The sequence below is a fragment of the Talpa occidentalis genome, unplaced genomic scaffold (genome assembly GCF_014898055.3).
Source record: "Talpa occidentalis isolate TD23 unplaced genomic scaffold, MPIMG_talOcc4v2.1 talOcc4.4, whole genome shotgun sequence".
Lineage (NCBI taxonomy): Eukaryota > Metazoa > Chordata > Mammalia > Eulipotyphla > Talpidae > Talpa > Talpa occidentalis.
In genome coordinates this window covers 146,041,643-146,061,921 of record NW_023604295.1, presented here as the reverse complement: position 1 = coordinate 146,061,921, position 20,279 = coordinate 146,041,643, and the positions used below count along the sequence as shown (strand labels likewise).

The 20,279-nt window shown below is 55.5% G+C and overlaps 1 protein-coding gene across 1 annotated transcript in view; it reads left to right on the top strand.

Annotated features, from left to right (window-relative positions):
* Positions 1–713: 713 nt before the first annotated feature.
* The window catches only part of XKR6 (XK related 6), a 171,441-nt gene continuing 151,875 nt past the window's right edge, over positions 714–20,279 (top strand). The window contains 3 exon segments of the mRNA XM_054701097.1: positions 714–1,029; positions 1,032–1,366; positions 1,368–1,447. Of these exon segments, the coding sequence (XP_054557072.1) occupies positions 714–1,029; positions 1,032–1,366; positions 1,368–1,447 (731 nt within the window).

Genomic DNA, 20,279 nt, shown 5'->3' with positions numbered 1-20,279 from the left:
CGTCAGGGGCCCCCGGGCCGGCCGGCGCTTTCCCGGGGCCCCCGAGGGCGAGGAGCGCGAGGCCCGCGCGGCGGGGGCCGGCGGCGGCCACGGGGGGAGCCACGGCCATCTTGCCGGGGTGGCGTCTAGCCACACAATGAGGTCATCCTCGCTCCCGGAAGTGACACGCCGTCACCTGCCCGGCCTGGCTCCGCCCCTTCCCCCCGAGGCCCCGCCCCCCGCCCGCGGCCGGGAGGGCGTCAGGGGGCGTTTCTGCAGGAGGAAGGCCGGGCGCCGCGACGCTGAGGAAGGGGACCCCCGAACGTCTGGCACTGCCCCCTCCAGAGAGCACTTTGGACCGCCTCGCTCGGCCCGGCGGGATTCAGAAACGCCGAGGGGTCAACCTGATGGGTTTCGGGGTCAACGGAAGAGGGGGCGGGGAGCCCTGGCGGGGAGAACCCCCCGGCCCCCCGCCCAGCAGCTGAGGCCCAGGAGGGCGGCCATCTTGGCCGGGAGGGCCGGGCTGGGGAGCGGCGGGCGCCGTGCGATTGGGGGGCTCGCCCGGAAGTGACGCCGCGCGCCCGGAAGCGGAGGGGTTCCCCGGCCACTCCCCCCGCGCGTCCGCTCCCCCGCTTCCTCCCCGCCCCCTTCCTCTCCAGCCGTCTCCCCCTCCCCGGCCCCTGCCTGCTCCCCCGCCCGCCCTCCCCCACCTCCGCGCTGGGAAGAGAGTCAAGATGGCGGCGAAATCCGATGGCGGCGGCGCGGGGGTGGGCTTCGCCCAGCTGCACAACCTGGACGAGGCGGTGGGCAGCGGCGGCGAGGAGGACGGGGAGCCCGGGGGCGGCGGCGGCGAGGAGCCGGGCGAGAGCAGCTCGCTGCACATCTGCCACTGCTGCAACACCTCCTCGTGCTACTGGGGCTGCCGCTCCGCCTGCCTGCGCGCGCTGCTGGGCAGGACGCCGCGCCGCAGCGCCGCCGCCGACGGGGGGGACCAGCCGCTGCAGCCGCCCGGGGCCGCCGGCCGCCGCCCCCCGACGCCCGCGCGGCCGCAGCCCCGGCGCCGCAGGCGGAGCGGCCGTGGCTCGACTGCCTGTGGATCGTGCTGGCGCTGCTGGTGTTCTTCGGGGACGTGGGCACCGACCTGTGGCTGGCCCTCGACTACTACCGCAAGGGGCACTACGGCTACTTCGGGCTGACCCTCTCCTTCGTGCTGGTGCCGTCGCTGCTGGTGCAGAGCCTGAGCTTCCGCTGGTTCGTGCAGGACTACACGGGCGGCGGGCTGGGCGCCGTGGAGGGGCTCAGCAGCCGGGGCCCCCCCATGATGGGGGCCGGCTACGGCCACGGCGCGGCCCGCGGCGGCCCGGGCGCGGGGGGCTCGGCCACGCCGGGGGGCGCAGCGCCTGTGCCGCCTCTCCGTGTGGATCTGGCAGTCGGTCATCCACCTGCTGCAGATGGGGCAGGTGTGGAGGTAAGCGCGGGGGGCGGGCGGGCGGGGGTCCGGCGCGGCCTCCGCGCGCGCGGCCCTCGAGGCGCCCGCGGACGGGCCGGGCCGGGCCGGGGCGGCGGTGGCCGCGCGCTCCCCGGCGCCCGCGAGAGCCCGGCCCCGGGGCGGATCCCCGGCCACGCCTTTTGGCCCGCGGCGGCCCCGGCCGCGGTCAGCCGGGCCGCAGCCCGGTGCCGCTCGGCGGGGACGCGGCGCCCTGCGCCGGCCGCCGTCCCGGCGGACCTCGGTGTCCCCGCGCCCCTCGCGGCGGTCCCGGCGCCGGCCGGCCGCGAGCTGCGCCCCAGCGCGCCCCGCGGGGGCCCCGCCTGCGCCCGGCCGGCCGGCCCGCGGGGTGCGCCCGGCGAGACGTCGTCCCCGCGCCGGGCCTCCGCAGTGGCCCGGGGGGGCCCGTGCGCGAGCCCGGCCCCCTCCTCGGCCTCCCGGGCCCACGCCCCCTCCCCGGCGGCGCCCCGCGGAGGACTCGGAGCCGCTGCCCCCCGGGATGGAGAAGGACTTCGTGTGTTTATTTATCCCGCTGGAGCAGACTTGCCTTTCCCGCCGCCGGGGCAAAGCGCGCGGGGGGCGGCCGCGGCGGGGAGCGCTCACCCCGGGGACACCGCCGGCCGCGCGCGCGGACAGCCCAGCCCGTCGCTGCCCACTGCGCCGGCCGCAGGCCCCCGGGCGAGGTACCTGTCCCGGCCGGCCCCGCCCGGCAGCCCCTCCCTCTGCCAGCTCCCGAGGCCAGGGCAGCTCTCCAGCCGCTGGCCGCTTTTCCTTTGGTCACCAGCCCCCCTGCCCGCTTGACCGGCCCCTCCCGGCCCGCGCCCGCCAACTTCAGGCAGCTCGGCGGGCGCCGGGCGCAGCGGGTGTGGGTCTGAGCGTTTACGAGGGAAAGTCTTGCTGAGGATCAGCCCCCGAGCTCTCCAGGTGCAGGCGGCTCTGAGAAGACATCTTGCCTCCCGCCCAGCCCCCTGCTGGGAGGGCGCGGCAGGGGCTCTGGGCTTCAGTCCACCGGGAGGTGCCCAGGTTAGCTGAGGTAGAAAGTTTGCTGTCTTGTGGATTGTTGGCTAGGCACTGAGTTCAGAATTTTAGGAGAGATGTTTCACAGAGCTTGGGGTTGAATTAGCCAGATCATGAAAGCGAAGCCAGAACTTTGCAGAGTTAACGTGGGGCTTGGGCCTGGGGAGGGCCTGGCGCCTGCTCTCCTGGCCCTCCGGGCTGGTGCGATGGCCTTTCCAGATTGAGCCAGGCCACCTTTTTTGGAGCTGCATTTGTCTGCGGATAATTTGATTCCTACTGAGTTTATAAGAAGAGGGGAGGGCGATCAAGCAGATAAGAGAGATGATTGGATGACGGGTCAACTTTTAGCTCCCAGGAGCCTAGTTTGGGTCACATTCCATTTTGAAATGTTTTGATTTTGAAATCTAAATCTTAACAACACCTTTCAACACCCACATCTGGAACGACTTTTTGGTTTCTTGCAGGTTGGTGAAGGAGGAGAGGGAGAAAAGTATGGGGAAGAGAGATTTTGAGATAGTAGTAAATTTTAATAGCACGTGGGTGTTGAACAACTAGACCGGGGCTGAGTGGGCCAGAGTCATCTACTCCCCGGAGTGAGGTTCGAATTCCTGGGAGAACTGTTTCTGATGGAATCCACTCCAGATGTTCCTGATGTCATTATCAGGACCCAGTGAAGTCGGAGTCCAGCTTCAGTTCTCTTTAAGGCGGCGTTGCTTACCCCCGCTCACATAACCGTCATCGTGTTTGAGCAAAATAGCAGTCCAGAAGTTAGACAACCTGGAAAGTACTTTGAGTGCAAGTACTTTTGTTTAAAGTAGGGGCACATATTATTTTTCCTGATCTTCACTTAATTCTCAAGGTCTGATGAGGTGTCGGTGTGTATGATGATGAGTCCTGCGGGTTTACTATGTCTGAATTGTTTTTAGTCGTTTTCAAGATTAGTCTGTGTCTCTAAATATTTCATAAAGTTAAGGTTATTAAAAGACATGCTAATTCAGCTTATTTCTGCCAACATAGCTCTGCTTCAGAAGAAATATGCACTGAGGAAGGATTTTATTTTTTTTATTTTTAATGTTTTTTCAGTAAGCTGGTTTTGCTGGAGATGCTCCAGGAGCCGGGTCAGCTCTTTAATGCCTTGCTAGGCATGTGGCTGGCGTGGAAGTCATTTAGATGTAAAAGCTTTGGAGAAAGGTTTTTACTCTTGTTTTTACCCTCATGACAAACAACTCCTTGTCAGTGTGTATAAACATCCTCGTTTTTACTGCAGATCTTTTGGGGGCCACAGTTGTTCCCTCCATCATGTTTGCTACTTAAATTTTGCTATTTCATGTGGTCACATGACATAAAGGTTAAGATCTGTCATGTGACTGGAGCCACATTTCTGGGGAAAGATGTCTGTGAAGTTGTACACTAAACGCCGATCCCCTTACACCACGAATACCTGTCTCTGCATGCACTTTTTATTTTTTTTAATGAGAGATTATTTAACTCTTGCTTGGACAAATCATAGCATTTAGTTGAGCAGATTGCGTCCCTTGCGAGCAAGGTGGCAAACTTCTGTGCGTGTTGCTTTTCCTGTTGAGCTGGAATGTACTTGACATCTCTTTGCCCTAATGATCATCCGGGATGTTGGGGGTGTGGGTAGGGTCGGGTGGGAGCTGGAGCGTGGCTGGTGTGGTGGCTGGTGTGGCTGCAGGCCCTGCTTGGGCCGGCCGGGCACTGGCGCGCTCCCCGGTCCCTGGCGGTGCTGTGGCTCCCAGGGTGGAGGGCTGTCCCGGCCCCGCATTTCAGGTGCTCTGCTTCGCAGGTGGATGAGTCACCCAGACCAGGACTGTGAGTCACACCGAGCTTCGATTGCCGGCAACGTGTTGTTATTAGAAAGTGAGGTGGTTTTCTTAGAGGGTTAGACGGCAGGAGAGGTCTGACTTCATTTGCAGGTTGTGTTGCTGGATTAAGTGTTTTCCTTCTGCCTGTCATCCTTTCCTCGATTTCGTGCCTCGTGTGGTGGCGGGCCTACCCCCCCAAGGAAGACGTGTTCCTGGGCCTACAAGTTTGCCGAACGTCACCAGGTCACAGCCAAGTCACTTGTCTTATTTACTTATTTGTATGGATGGGGTCACACTTTGACTTTCCGAAGGAAGAGGGGAATTTCCTGGAGGTCTCAGCAGTAGGAGTAACGTGTAAAGTGAATGTCAGCTGGCCTGGGCAGGCGGGGTGGGGGGGGGGCTACTTTAAAGGGAGAAAAGAAGACGGTGTCCCCTGTACCCTCCTGGGCCCACCCGTCTTGAGCAGCCAGAGCAGGACGCTCCCCTTGGCATTTCTGTCCACAGTGGAGGCCGCGGTCTCGCAGAGGGACGAGCCGCCTCATCGCGCTCCCTTGCTGCTGGGCTGGGGAGATGCTGGTGCTCGTGGCTCCCCTGCCCCTCCTCTCCTGTGTGATGCGACTTTGTTCTCTTGGCTGTTTCAGATAGTGGTTGTCAACGGAGCAGAACCTATGGTAGCTTTAAAAAGAAGAAAAGAAACACCTGAGCTCGCTGGGCCTGTGGTCTTGCCTCTAACTCCCTGCAGGTGCCGGCAGGCCGCCAGGCTTGACAAACACTTTTCGAGTTGGGTTTCTAGAAACCCGGTGAAATCAGGTTCTTCCTTGGAAGTTACTGCACTTTGTTCTCAGTCAGTAGATGGAACAATTGGGAGCGGAAGGCCTCACACAGCGAAGCTGGGGTCCAGGGCAGCCCTGCGGGGACAGATGGCTTTGCTGGGAGGCCGGGGGGCCTGGCGCGTGGGACTGTCTCAAGTGCACGCACTTAAGGCGCTTGGTGGCTTTTCTGTGAGTTCAAGTGTGGATCTCATCCTAAAAGGATTCCCAAGTCCTGAGCAACCTTCAGTAAAGCTAGGCCACTTCCTGCCTTTCATCTGCTCCACGTGGCGCTGAGTGTTAGGATTATGCGGCATGTAAAGGTGTAGTAATCTTTATCTCCAGATGATTCTCTTCAGGGCTTTGGGAAACTTAGCTGGGATTACAGGTGGTGCTGGACCAACTGAGCTGTAATGTCCTGGTGGTGCTGAGCTGTCGTGATTGAAGAATGACGATGTTGGCTTACAGGTGTGGGTCCCCATCCAGGGTCGCCTCACCCTGGAAGCGGGCGCGCATGTGTGGGGGACTGTAGGTGTCTGCTTGTGATTGGGTAGGAATCTCAGTGTTGTAAAAATGTCATTTTTTTCTATTTTATTCATAAACTGAATGAAATTTTAGTTTAAAAGAGACTCAGTGAGACTTTTGAGGGGAAATGAGAAAAAATGGTCTGAGAGAAGTCAGTGTGTTTGAATAGTCAAAAAAGAGAAGACCCTTGACGAGACAGACGGGGCTCACGCTCCAAGGGGTGCGCGCCCGGGCGGTGCTGAGACAGTGTGATGGCGGTGTGGGGGGGGCTCCGCAGGCAGGCGCAAAGCAGAATAAAAGGGGTGAATTGACATGACTGGGGGGGTTGGTAGATGGTAGAGGCGGTATTTCTCATCTGTGGATAGAAAAGGATTGTCTGACAAGCAGTGTTGGGGCAGTTTGGTTGCCGCCTTGCGGAAACATGTTCTCAAGGAATAAGGGATCCGTCTGAGCGGGGTGCTTCCCGCCAGGCCGCGGCCTTCGCCTGCTCTCCGCGCACAGGTTTGCCGCTAACGCCTGCGTTTCCTTTCCACGCTGCTCTGTTTGCCTACTTGCTTCTGGTCAGGTGTCATGTCTTTCTTATTCTCCTCTGAAAGAACGAAGCGTGTTTTAAAAAATCAAGAAAATCTGGCCTCGTGAATAAAGCGGAGTGACTTTTGACCGTTGCCTGAAGGCAGCTCGCGTTCAGCGCGGCGCGTAGCCCAGCCCGGTGGAGGGAGATTCGAGGGAAGACTCGGGTTCATCCTCCAGCAAGTTCCAAAACTGGTTCCTTGTATTTACCAAGTGAATTAAATAGGTTGATCTTTAATGTCCCGTCAGTTTTAAAGAAAATTCCATGATGCCGGAGGCGTCAGCGTTGAAGGCTCATCAGACTCTGGCTTGAACAACTCAAGTAGTTAAAAATGTGTAGGTTTCCCAGTGCCTATTCTGTTATTTTGATTTAGTGAGCTAATTCTCATTATTTTCAATCACTTTGGGAGCTATAGGGACAATTTACATAGGTCTCTTTGATGTTCAGATTTGCAGCAGACTCGACTTCTGAGAAACGCTGGTCAGGTAGCTAGTTTTGTGAACTTGCAATTTTAGTTAAAGGTGGCCACTTTTTGCAATCTTCTGTTTAAATATTTTATTTTAAGCTGCTTTCGGTTAAGCTACAGCAGCGTGCTGTCTGGCAAAGGTATGTATGTTGGCAGTTTATCTGATTGTTTTACGGAGAGTTTCTTTACCGGAGGGGAGCCTCGGAGTTATCTGCTGCAATTTATTGCTTGGTACATTGTCTCTCATTTAGAAAAGTTACTGTTTGTAAATTTTTTTTTTTTTTCTAATGACAGCAGCTTCCATGTCAGTTGTGAGCTGTTCTAGGCAATAATTATGAATAGACTTTCCCCCTTGGATTAAGGTAGTGACTTTTTTGGTTCAATGTGAATTTTGGGGAGAGCTGGAATTTCCGGGGAGGATTCAGTGACTTGTTACAATATCATTACATTTCTACATAAAATTTAGCCTGAGACTTTTCTGTGTGCAGTGTGGAAGAACTTGGTCCATTGCATTATTTTAATATTTCTTAAAACAAACCCGGAGGCATTTGGCAAAGTGCTAACAAAATGTTTCTTATCTATCACTTTTATCCTCAAACAAGTAGTTTTAAAAATTATTTTTGTTTTGGATGCAGCATTTTGGTCTTTTTTTTTAAAGTCGTGAGGAAGTGATTCCTGTTGTCCTGGTTATCAGTTCCTAGCTCGTGAGTGGCAGGCTTGGCGCTCACTTCTCAGAAGAGATGTGAATATTGAGTTCACAGACTGGTCAGCACAACAGCTTTCTCCCCACCCTCTGGGAGGGAGGTGGCGCTGCTCCTGCTCCGCCTGGCCAGGTGTGCCCCGGGCATCACAGGTACGTGCCGTGGAAGCTTTCTCTTCCATCTTTTGGCTCCTTTCCCTTTTATAAATGTCTTGGACTTGTGAGGGGAGATGGCGAAGGCGGGGGAGACCAAACCCAGGGCTTGGAGGCCGCTGAATAGAGCTGGCGGAGGAGGAAGAAGCAGGTGCGGTGCTTGCTTCATCTGTGTCCTCAGTCAGCAGAGGCCTCCGGGCTAGGCCAGGCCGGCGCCCGCGCCAGTGCAGCTCGTGGGCCCACTGCAGGCTGACGGAGTTGCGCCTCAGGGAGTTGGGCCAGGAAATGAGAAATTTTGCTCAGACTTTCCTAGGGAAGCCTCACGCTTGGAAGCAGGAAGCGTCGTGCGTGGGACACCTGTTGCCAGCAGCTGGCCTCAGTCACGGGCGGGCCGACCTCCCTGTGTGTGATGTCATGACCTGCCTGTGTGTGACGTCATGCCGAGGCAGCACCTGCCGGCGTCCCTTCTGCTGCTAGAGCATCAGGCCGCGCCTGTGTGCTGCCCGCAGGGCCATCGCCTGAGAAAGCCAGGGTTCCGTGAGATTTCTCCAGCTGGCCCAGCCACGGCTCTGGGTCTTCCCCGCCTCCGAACTGGAATTTGTCTTGTTTCTCAACTGGAGAACAGTCTCTCCTTTTCTCCCTCCTCACATTGACTTTTGCAGAGTCCTGTGGTCAGTATTTTGGGTTGTCTGGTCATTTCCTCCCAGTGCATCTGCCCTCGGTGTGCTGGGAGATCTGGGGGCCGCCTTGGCTCGGTTATGTGGACAGCCCGCCTGGGCACAGCTGCCTGGCCCGCCCCACCGCCAGCCACGTGCGGCGTCACCTCTTGATTCATGTTCAGGTGCCAGATTTCTTGGGGTAAAGGGAAATCATGAAATTGTTGGGATTCGTATTTTATTTTGTTTTATTTATTTTAAACAGATGACACTCCCCCCCCAAAGATGATCCATTTATTCAAGAACCGGGGTACAGGCCAGAGGCGCGGGAGGGTGAGAGGATTCACCAGAGACAGAGCAGGGAGCAGAACAGGCAGATTGACTGGAATCCACTGCTGAGGGGAGCAGCGGGGAGACAGGAGAGGTCTGCCGCGCCACATGGGTCCCTCCTTGGCCGGGGATCAAACCCATGCTGCGAAGCTGCAGACAGCCTCACAGCTCAGCGCTCAACCGCCTGTGCCACCAGGGAGGCCCAGGATTCGTATTTTAAACCAGCGCCCTCATCAGCTTCACCGTCTCTCAGGAGTAGTCTGAGCCCCGCGCTCCTGCTTCAGGCCCGTGGGTGAAGGAGTTAGCAGCCTGTGCCCGGGGCAGCTGAGTGGGTGTGAGTGGGCCGAACTCACCCTTCAGCATAGTTTTGGAGGAAGAGCTTTCACGTTGGCCCCACTTTAAAGGGGCAGGGCCCAGGAGGGGCAGGGGCCAGGAGGGGCACATGCAACGCGTGAGAATGGGTGACTGGAGTGAGAGCAGAGGGCAGGAGGCATGTAGACATTCCCAAGGAGGAAGGGAAACATGGAAAATTCTGTTTTTCCAAATACTGTCTCATTGTAATTTTGGCAAGGTCCCGTGTGCCCGTTGTGGAGATGAGTGGGTGGTGGTGAGGGCGGGGCGCCTGGTAGGTCACCGGTGACTGATGCAGGGGGTTTGGGCTAGACCCCACGGGTGCCCAGTGCGTGCTGTTCCCACCTCTGCTTCTCTGCTGATCGGGCTTTTCTTGCCAGGGACTTTGCTTCACTTTGGGTCTCCGCTGCTGGCTCATTGGATGTGAGCAGGGGTGTCCTTGCACCCCTGGGGTCTCCTGCTGCCTGTGCCAGGTCCTCGGAGACTGACTCGCAGTCCTACATGGGAAGCTCTGAGGACAGCGGGCAGGCCCTTCTGACAGCCTCTGCCGATGGGTTCCCCCGGCGGGGTCACCCCAACACTCTGTACCCTTCAGAGGTTATTTTCAGAACTTCATCCGCTCTCTTCCTCAGGATAGACACACCCTCCCGCCTTGGGGCTTTCACACTCAGGAAGGGGAGCTGTTAGGCTGGCAGTATCCACCGCTTGGCCAATGCTCTGCAGGTGCCCGCAGGCTTCCCTGGGTGTTGCTTGTCTGCGGACGCGTTGGCAGCTGCAGGAGCAGCAGCTGTTTCCAGATGTGGCTGTGCTTTGGAGGCTCCTGGGGCACCAGGGATTTGGGTCCTTCCGGGAGAGGTTGTGCTCCAACAGGCCTGGGATGGGCCTTAGACCCTTTATAGTTCACAATCCTGTGCTTCCAGGAAGATACTCAAGCAGTGCACAGACAGGGATGAGAACCACAGTTAAATAGGCTGATTTCTATCAATATTTACAGAAGTGGTTCTCAAGGAGCAGTTTATGCTAGAATCACTTGGGATTTTTTTTTTTTTTTTTTTTTTTTTGTAAACTTAAGCACTAGGCACGTCGGATAGAGAGGGGTGGAATGTGTAAAGGGAGAGCGGATGGTCTTAGTGGAATTCCAGTATTTAAATGGTCTCTGATTGGACCTTCGTCTTAGATGGAATGGCAGAAAGTGTGTATTAATCAAATAATAGCTGTACTTGCTATACACTAGGGCATGTGGGTTGCCATACACCATCGTAAGGTTTAGATGCTGTGAAGATACTTAACGTTAAAATTGTACGACAGGCAGTTGAGTATTCCTTGGCGTCAGAAGCTGCTTTGGAAGTCTGAAGTACCTCAAGGTCATTACTAATGTGAAATATCACTGCTGGGGTTTGGAGGTGCCAGATTGGAGGCATTTTACTGTGTTGGGAAAATTGATATTCAACCCAGAGTGGATATCATGTCTCAGATTCTCAGAAATGTTGTATTGGTTGAAATCGGTGCCAAAGATAGGATTCCTAAAAAGAAACTGGTGAGTGCAAGGGGAGGAGTGACCCGACAGGCATCCCTGGGTGTCATGGAGACAGAGGAGGGGCAGCGGCAGGATGCCCTGACTGCCCTTTGCTTGACAGCATGAGGGAAGACTGGCTCGGCTCGGGGAGGAGGCCCTCCAGCCCCTGCTGTCACGCCGAGCTGGGGACCGCGGAGACCGGGATCAGCACGGAGGCCTAACATCTGCACACGCTGAAACCGCACCCTCCGAGTCCCCCTCAGAGGCACCGTGGCGTTGGTGAGGAAGCCCGGAAGCTACGTGGGCTGCTCGGGTCACGTCCTTGGAGAGGCCGTGTGGGGCAGCGGTGGGCGGAGGTGGGCAGAGGTGGGCAGAGGGCATGTGGGCAAGCACAGCGCAGAGTGGGTTGAATTGTAAGTGATTCTGGATCAAAATGAGCAAAACTCCAGATCTGTCATTTTGCTTGGTCATAAGGAAGCCAGCTTTTGAGTCGTCAACTAAACAGTGGTTATAAATAGCTCCGTATATTTAGGATGCTGCCATTTTGCCTTCTGTAAGACTGTTCCCATCAGCGCTGACTCTGAAGGAAAAGACTGCCTCTGCCTTCCGATAAGGAATTCATATATTCCAGCTTCACGCCGTCTCAATGGTTTGGCTTAGACCTAGTAGGAGGCGGTGTGCCTTGGGATTGGAGGAAGCGGGAAGCTACAGTGAAGGACTCATTACGCCGTTTGCAGATTAAACAAAAGTCAGAATGAAGCTGAGGCTAAAACTGTTCAGTGGTAAATTCGGAAAAATAGAGAATTAGATGTGTTTGTAGCTTTTGTGGACAATATTTGGGTTTTTGCTCTGGTTTCACATAATCATCTTCGGGTACTTGACTAGGATTAAATGAGATGGGACTTGTCTGGCACGTTACAAGGTTTGAATGCGATTTCCTGTTTGCTTGGATTTTGTAATTCCCCACCTCAGTTCATGGCACACTCACGTCTACCGTAATGCAATAGACATGTTCCTGGAGAACCTCCATTCTGCAAAATCACACGCTAAAAATAACAGGCTGTGGAAAAAATAGAATGAAGGCTCAATTACGTAAAACTCGATTTTGTAATCAGGGCACCGGCAGCAACAACAACAGCAGCAGCGCAACCCACATCAACCCCCGGCACAGTCTTGGCGCTTGCATTCGGCATGACGTGGTTCTCGATCTTTCATGCTGGGGCACGCTTCCTTCTTTGACATGTAGATTCTTGAAGGTACTACTGAGCTGCTACTGGGGACCCACTTGCAAAGAAAGTGCTGACCCAGGTGCCCCCACAGCGGGTGGATGCCCGGCCGGCGCCCGAGCGCTCACCTGCCACCACTTCCTGTGCCGGAGGAAGGTGCTCCGGGAACTTTCTCAGTGTTTTTCTTCCAGTGTTCATTTTTTCCTTTTCTTGGTCTTAGCACTGTTGGCAAAAAATCTTGCCTTTAGTGGCTTCAGAACATCGGCAGGCTGAATGGGGTTGCCCTCGTCCTCACCTGCCTCCCCTCTCCCTGGGCGCAGGCGTCCTGGCACGGAAGCCTGCATGGGGCTGGGCTGCGGGGGTGTCGAGAGGCAGCTCTTGACAATGGCCGGGTCCTGTTGTCATGGGAGTTCTAGTCCTGGAGATGCTGCAGCGTTTCAAGGTTAAGTGAAGGCCCTTACTCATGCTTCGATGGCCCAGAAAGCAGGGAAGGGCTTTTCCATCCCCTTGTGTACACAGACTTTGGAAGGGGGAAGCGAACGTCTCCATGCTACGTCAGCGCTTGGCTCACATGTATGGAGCAGGGGTGGTTTTAAATTTGGCTCATTTGAATCATGGTTGTAGTGAGGTTTTAAAATTCATCTGAGCATACAGTAAACAAATAAAAAAAAGGAGCAGAAGTACCCAGTTGTCAAGGAAAGACTGATGGGTAGAATAAACAGACGCTTTCAGTGATATAAACAATCTGTTTTCATAGGGTGGTTTTTCTAGGGTGGTTGGGAGAACTTCCAAATTTAGTCGAAGTTAGTTAAACGGAAAGGCAGGAGACACGGCGAGCGCGCGTGGTGGCCGGTGCTGTTTCCGTAGTGTCTGTGGTAACCGGTGTCTCCGGGGCTCAGCACAGTCACATTGGGGGGCCCCCTGTGGGTGGGCCCGGGTGGCCTTGCTCTAACATCGGGTAGGGGCTCTCCACCCCCAGCTCGCAGCCACTGAAAGGAAGAAGATGGAGAAGATGCAGGTGCTGCTCCTAAGCCCTGGCCTGACGTGACACGTGTCACCACTGCTGCTGTGTGGATCGCTCTGGCCGCCTGCGTCCGGGGTGTGCCGGTGCCTGGGCAGCAGCGTGACCCCACAGAAGAGGGAGCTGGCATTTTGGGGAGTCAAGACTCAGAAAAATTACCCTGTGCTTAGACCAGTTTCCCTCCAGATTTGGGAGTGGGTGTCTATGTGATGTACATTGCTATTAAATAAAGTGAGTAAAAGAGACAATTTCTTTTTGCAACTGAGTTATGTCTTAATTCAACACTTTAGGTTTTGCCAGTCACCGTAGGCATCTCATTGTGCCCTTTAAAAATGTAAAAAACACTTCTAGCCTGAGGGTCTTAAAAACAGGCTGATCCCTATTTTAATCATTCAGGTAAAACAACTATACTAGCTTTTAAAAATAACAAGTGTAATAGTTTTCCATGTGATCTGTAGTAGCTAGGCTAACTTAAAATGTACTGAAAAAATAAGAGTAGACTTGTACTTACTGAAGTAAGTTTTTTCTAGATAAAATTTCACATAATTTTACCATTTCAGCTAAAAATGGCCTTGATGTGCTCATTGAAAGTGTCATGGCCCTGGGCGCAGGCCCTGGCCTGGTTTCACGCCTTACGACATAATTCATCTGACTTAGGGCCATTTGGGATCTTGCTGTGTGACCTCAGCTGATATAACACTGGCTAAACCCCCAAGTTACTGTTCCCCAAGTAACTTCCCCCCAAGGCCACTCCTTGTTGTTCATCTAATGGTCCACGTAGATAATTGTACACACGGGTAAGAAGTGTGCAAGGTTTTAGAAATTTACTAGAACTCACTGGTTTTGATTTGTATCTTGTTAACCACTAGGGATGGAATCAAATTCTCTAAAACTTCATTATAAAGTATCTTAATGTATTGATTGAATGTAAAGCAAACACCAACTTTCACGTCATGTCAGTGTGTTTTATGAGTTCTGGAAATCCACAGGCCGGCTGGGTGAACTGGAGGCCGCTTTCCCACACTGTGGCCCGACGGTCCACGGTTTATACACGTTCTGTTAGCTTTGAATTACTCTTGAGGTCACACTTTCTGGTATTCTTAATTGGCTTTTAAAAATTAGTTTGCTAAACCAGTAAAATAATAAAGATGTGTGTTTATATAGGGACTATTTAATAATTAAAGTTCTACATAATATCACCACCAGTTGAGCCTATACCAGGGATCTAGATGAGGATCTTTGTTTTTTTCCTCTAAAAGCCAGAAGTTGTGACCTCCACGCCTAATAAGTAATTAATACCTTCTCAGGCTATTGTACTTGAGAAATAAAACTGCAAATTGTAATTAGGATAAAAACTATTTGCAGAAACCTTTCACAGAAACGGTGTGGTGTTACAGGTCACATGCACACTACGTGAGATGAAATCTTTTCATCATCTGGTGCTTGTTAGTCCTGCCTTCCCACTGTTCCAGCTGTTGCTGCCAGGGGCTCTTGCCCAGACTGCAGCCAGCCTGGCCTCCCTGGCGTCATGGGGCCCAGGGACACTGGGGGCCCTGCATGAGCTTCATCAGAGTAAAGGCAGCGACATCCGTGGACTCTTGGACTTAACGCTCCCGCACGTGTTCTCATGCTTCCACGATGGTTAAGCCCGTGCGCGTAGACGTCTCAGTTTTCATAAGCCCGTGTGGGTAGGAGCTCCAGAAATCCCACACCATAGTAGTTACATCCTGTGATGTTGACATGCATCTAGGTACCTCTTCTCAAGCTGAATACAGAACAGATTGCTTGACCTCACTTTAAATTACTCTTTATTAAAACATGTAACCTTGAATAACAATTTTTTAAAAATCCAGCAAATAATATCACACCCATTTGGGTGACCGTCAAAACCCCAGAAAATAACAGTTCTCATGAGGATGTGGTGTGCTGTGGTTGGGAGAGTAAAATAGTGCATCCTACTGGAAACCTATATGGTGTTTCCTTAGAAATCAGATAGAGACTTCTGGAGGACCCAGCCATCCTACGGATCCCTTCGGCTCCGTACCCAAAGGGACTGGAGACAACACAGAAATAGGTGTGCTCACAGCAGCGCACTCCCGACTGCCGGAAAGCGGCCCTGAGTGTGGGCGAGCAGACCAGAGTGGCCCTTCCACACAAGGGAGTATTCATTCAGCCTTGGGAGGAAGGACACCCCAACACCTGTTTCCACGTGGGTGCACCTTGAGGGCCTGATGCTGAGGGACAGGCCAGCCACGGACAACAGAGACTGGAGGCCACTTCCATGAGTCCCTGGAGTTCTCGAAGAGGTGGGGGTGGGTGGGTGGGTTAGCAGACTTGGGCCGGGGGAGTGGGGTGGGGGGAGAGCTCTGGGGTGCATGCCGGTGCTGCGTGCAGTGTGGATGTGCCTCCTGCCGATGAGCTTACACGTCCAAATGGCGTGATGGTAAGTTTGATGTTAGGCGGATCTCGGCTCAATTTTAAAAAAAACACACAAACCCTCCAAATATTTCCATTTCTTCCTAACCCTACTCACAACTTGAAGACACACAAACAGATGAATGAACAAACAAAAACCTCTTTCTCTTCCTTGCCCAGGACTGTTGCCAATTTAATAAACAAAACCAGTACTAAATGTGTCCCCACTGCCAACCCATTTAGCTCAAGGCCTGCCTCCTGTCAGTGTTCTCGCCAGGCCGTCCAGCTGGGGACCAGTCATTATTGTGCTCCCCCAGAATACTTCAAGATCTGTCACTACCCCTTCCACAATGCAGTGTGAGCACAGCCAGGGCGAGGCCTGCTGGTGTTGCTCTGACAGCGACTCCTGCGCGGGGACTCGAGGCCTGCCGCCCCGGGTATGGCGTGACCTCCATGCCAGAGCCCCTCCAGGTGGTGATGCCCGGCTCCGTCTGACCAGCAGGCCCGGGAGCCCCTAGCGCTCCGGCCTCAGAGCCTCCGACCAGCCGTGAACTTGGATAAGCCCCTTCTGCGATCCTGAGTTTTCTCGCGGGTAACTACTGCTTATTTTGAACAGAAACATCAGCAACAGCTCTGTGGAGGAAGATCGCTTTCTGGGTGGTTTCGAGAATTAGTGGGTGTAAAATCTGAGAATAGGGCTTGACGCGTAGTAAGTGTTCTCTAAATTAGACATTTGTTAACAGCTCCTCTACCTGGCATGGCATCGAACATTGTAGCTGCCTCGATGAGGTTATCTGCTGGGCCAACTTTTTCCCCTGGGCCTGACTGTGAACCAGTCCTCTTCATCCATGTGAACGCGTGCTTATGTGTTTCAAGTAAGTCACCAGATCAAAATGTATTAATGTGAAAGCAGCTGTAAATACGTGTCTTAAATAATTATTCTCCTAAGTGAAACAGTGGAAAGCTACAGTCACTTTATAATTTATTTACATATTGACAAATGCTTGTCTAATGAGACTATTTCAAGGATAAAACTAGGCAGGCGTGTCTTGAAATACTGTCTGTCTAGAAGTCAAAACATCTAGCACTAAAAGAAGTCTTAAAACGTTGATAGGAGCTTTTTGTAAGAAAATAAAGTGTTATGAAATATACATGTATAAGCTTTTGACTGAGCGACCCCCCATCTTCAGCTGATGAGGGAAACACAGTATAAATGGTCTCTGCCACTCCCCCCAGCATGGTCTGTGAGCAGCCGTGTCAGCAGATCTCCGTGCACAGACCTGGGGCCCCGAGCAGACTGCCTGCGGCGGTGCCTCTGTGCCCAGAACACACCCTGGAGTTTTAGGCCTAAAGAACGAAGCCGTGTGGGGCCGGAGCGTGTCTGACTCCGCGCTGCATCGCGCTGTGGCTGTCTGGCCAACGCATGGGGGGCACCTGCGCTGCAGCCCCCACACGCCCTCCCCTCGCCTGCGCTCAGCCCGGGGGGTGGAAGTCCCCCCTCCCCGACATTCGCCGCTGGCTTGGGGACTTGGGCTCCACGGCTGGAGAGTGGAGCCCGGCATCCCGCGGGTGGAGGTCAGGGATGCTGCCCGCCACCCTGCAGGGCCCAGGACAGCCAACGCAGCGACCCAGCGGGACGGGGCAGGACACACGGCACGCAGGATGAGGACCCCGCCCCACACTGGCGTTTCCCTCATTGGGGCGAGCGCTGACTGTTCCTGGGACCTCTGTGCATGGTCTCCTCGGTGAAACGGCCCTGGTCTCTGCACCCAAATTTCCACCCTTGACTTCAGATTACCCCAGGGGTAGATCTGGCACTTAATATTTGTATTTCTTCATTTTTATCTTGTTTATAGTGTTAGCAAACGCCCTTAAGAGTAGGCTGTGTGTCTGCTCATCTTAACGTCTTGCAAAGAAATTTGTAAGAAGGAACTGAACGACCAGGCGTGGCCCCAAGCCTTCCCCATGTTGGCACAGGCGGCTAAGAGGCGGCCGCTGGAGACAGGGTGGCGAGGACGCCCCTCAGGAGGTGGGTGCAAGGGGTGTCTGAACATCAGCCCGAGTCGGATTTCCATGCGGGGTCGGACTTCAGCACCAAGGTTTTGAAGAGGGGAGCCCGAGGCTTGAGGCTTGAGGATGCAAGTGCGAGTCTAGACACACATGACCAGGGAGGGTCTCGGCCCAGCCCTGCCTGGAAAGTAGCCCCGGCCAGCACGGGACCTGCTGGATCCCAGGGGCTGCTTAGCGCGGAGGGGGCTTTAATCTCGGGTCTTCGGTGGGCGGAACGTACCTAGAGGGTTCAAGTGTTTCCCATGAGGCGGCTGCAGTCCAGGCTTGCAGGAGAAGGTAGCGGGTAGCCAGAGCCTGGCCTTCCTGGAAGGAGGCATCTTCACATGTCACGGCTGTCCCCTGGGTGGGGCACCTCCAGCGAGAGGCCGCTCCCGGCCACTGGCCTCCTTCAGGGCTCAGACCGAACCCAAACCCATCAAACGCTGGAGAGGGCAGCGGGCCGAGGCTCTGGCTCCCTGGGGCCGTGCGCCCTGCAGAAAAACACGTTTTCTCCTTGATCCAGCGCCTTCCCCGTTTCTTTTCTCTCTCTTTTTTTTTTTTTTACTTAGATGTTTAGACATGAGTTTGTTTTAGTGATTTCTCCCTGGTTGGGATATTTTTGAGCCCTCTCCCCCAGCCTTTAATGTGTGTGTCTCGGAGCGTTCCCTCCTGGCTGGGACTCGGGCTGTGCTCCTGCCCGCCGGCGACCACCCGAAGCCACGCGAGGAAGCCTGTGTAGTGAAGGAATCCATGTCACTGCCTACGGGTTTTGACCCACTTGTAATTTCCAAAGTGTCAGAGCAGGAGTAACTCTTGAGGTAGCTGCAGGTCCATCCAGGGCTGGTGAACTTCCTGAGGATGACTCTGGAGCAGGTGTGCACCCCCAGCCTACCTCAGGTTCATCAGGTTTAAGGGGGGAAGACCTGGTTCCACCCAGCCCTGCTGGCTCCCCACCCTGCTGCTCTGCTGAAATGGCCTCTCGCGTCTATTACAAACTAAGTGTGAGGGGTCAGTGAGTTTTGTTGCTGTGAGGGCCTCAGACTCGGCTCCCTGCCGCAGCTGGGGCCTGGGTTGAAGGCGCATGATGGGGCCTGCATGCCCCTCCTCGGCCCCTGCTCTGTATGTAGTGGCCCTCGCTGGGCAGCTGAACACAGGCAGATGCGCCTTCGCTCTGGGTTCTGGAGGCTGGAAGTCTAGGGCGGTGGTCCTGCTGGGACCCCAGGTGGAGTCCTGCTGGCCCCGCCCCACCTGGAGGCTGCAGACAGTCCCTGGCTCTGTCACCGCAGCGCCACCCACACCTGCCCGCGCCGCTGATGCCCCGAGTCTGTGAGTCTCCTTTCCTGAGGGGGACAGCAGCCACACTGGGCTCAGGGCCCACCTGCCCGAGTGTGACCACCCCTTAGCTAATGAGGTCTGCAGCACCCCTGTCCCCAGATGAAGTCACTGTCTGCGATACGGGGGGCTGGGCCCTCACCTCTCTCTGGGGACATAGCGAGCCCGACACGCTCCTGACGCACAGCTTCTGCCGCGCTCTTGGAGTCAAGTCGGTTTGACTTGAGGGTGGTTGGACTGACGGCCCTTCAGATGAGGCACTGCACGTGCGGGGACACGCGCCTCCCTGCAGGAAGAGGGGGAGCCCCCATGGTCTGATTCAGTGTGAGCACCGCCCCCACCCTCCTGACTCACCCAGCGGCCGCACGTCCTTCCCGCTCCATATGTCTCGGCCTCGCTCCGGCACCTTGCAGAGCCTGGCCTGCCTGGGAGAGTGGGCTGGGGGCTGGCTGGTGGGGTGTGACTGTGCTGGCAGGGGGCGTGGGCGCGGGGGAACCGCCCTGGCCCAGCCTTCAGCTGTGCTGGTGCTGGGCTGCCTCAAACTGCCGCGACCAGGTGGCCACAGGCCCCGCAGGGGGTGCAGCCTGGTGGGCTTGGCTTTGAGAGACCCCCACGCCTTATTGAGAAAGATGCCTGCTTGCTGGAGGGACTCAGTGCGGGGAGAGGACTTCATCTGCCTCCTCACCCCGGATTTTAAATAGTCCTTGGATTTGGGGGTGGTGTGAGGTGGGCATGTGTGGTAGAATGGGAAATGGGGGGGTCACGCCCATATTAACATTTTAGTAAAGAATCTGATATGTGTCTTGGCATAACTTTTTTTTTTAAGATTTTTATTTATTTATTTATACAAGCACTGGGTGCAGTCAGAAGCGCGGGAGGGTGAGAGAATCCACCAGAGCCAGAGCGGGGAGCAGAGCAGGCAGAAGGACCGAAGGACACTGCTGAGGGGAGCAGCGGGCGGCAGGAGAGGTCTGCGCGCCATGCGGGACCCTCCTCCGGTGGCCGGGGAGCAGCCGGGGATCGAACCGGCGCTGCAGAGGCTGCGGGTAGCTTCGCAGCCCAGCGCTCAACCGCTGTGCCACCGGGAGACCCTCTTGGCATAACTTTTAATGAAGCAAATGCGCTTATTTCATGAGCAAAGGGAAATGTTCATGGAAGCGCCCCTTGCCGGCAGGCTTGCTTCCCCCTGGCGCCGCTGCCAGGTCGCCACAAGGGACGGACGTGTTCTCGGCCCAGGACAAACTCCAGGTCCCGTCGTGGCGTCTCCACAGCTGGCCCTCGTTTCCCACCCTGCAGGCTGGGACGGCCACGCCGACCCCACGGTCCCTGAGCTGGTTCAGGCGTCTGCCCAGGACGTGCATCGGCCAGGGGGCCACGCCAGGGGGCCACACGGCTTCCCAGGTTTATTTTAATTGCGAGAGTCGTCACGTTTCAGGTGCTGGGCGACTTGTGACAGTGCCTTCAAGACGCTGACACTGGCAGGTTGAAAGCCGCTTGGGGGGAGCCAGGTGGAGTGAGTTCGGTGGGTTGTCCCTTGCGGGGCAGTGCGGGGTGCACCTGTCTCCCCGCAGGGGTCGGGGGTAGTGTTTGTCAGGGCAAGTGCACATCACTGTCTGCTTCTGGGGGAGGGTGACGCTGTGGTCAGGGCAGCCGGGGGACAGGGCTTCTCGGTCATACTGCCTTCACAGTGAAGTGACGACACGGTGAGCAATTATTTTGAGAACCTACTGCAGAGGGCTCTGATGGGGAGCTCTCAGGAGCCCCTTATATTTCCCTCTTACCCCCTTTATTTTTGTGAAGTCAGTGCTCCTTTGAGAAAGCCAAAACGGAAACCTGGTGACCCCAGATTGC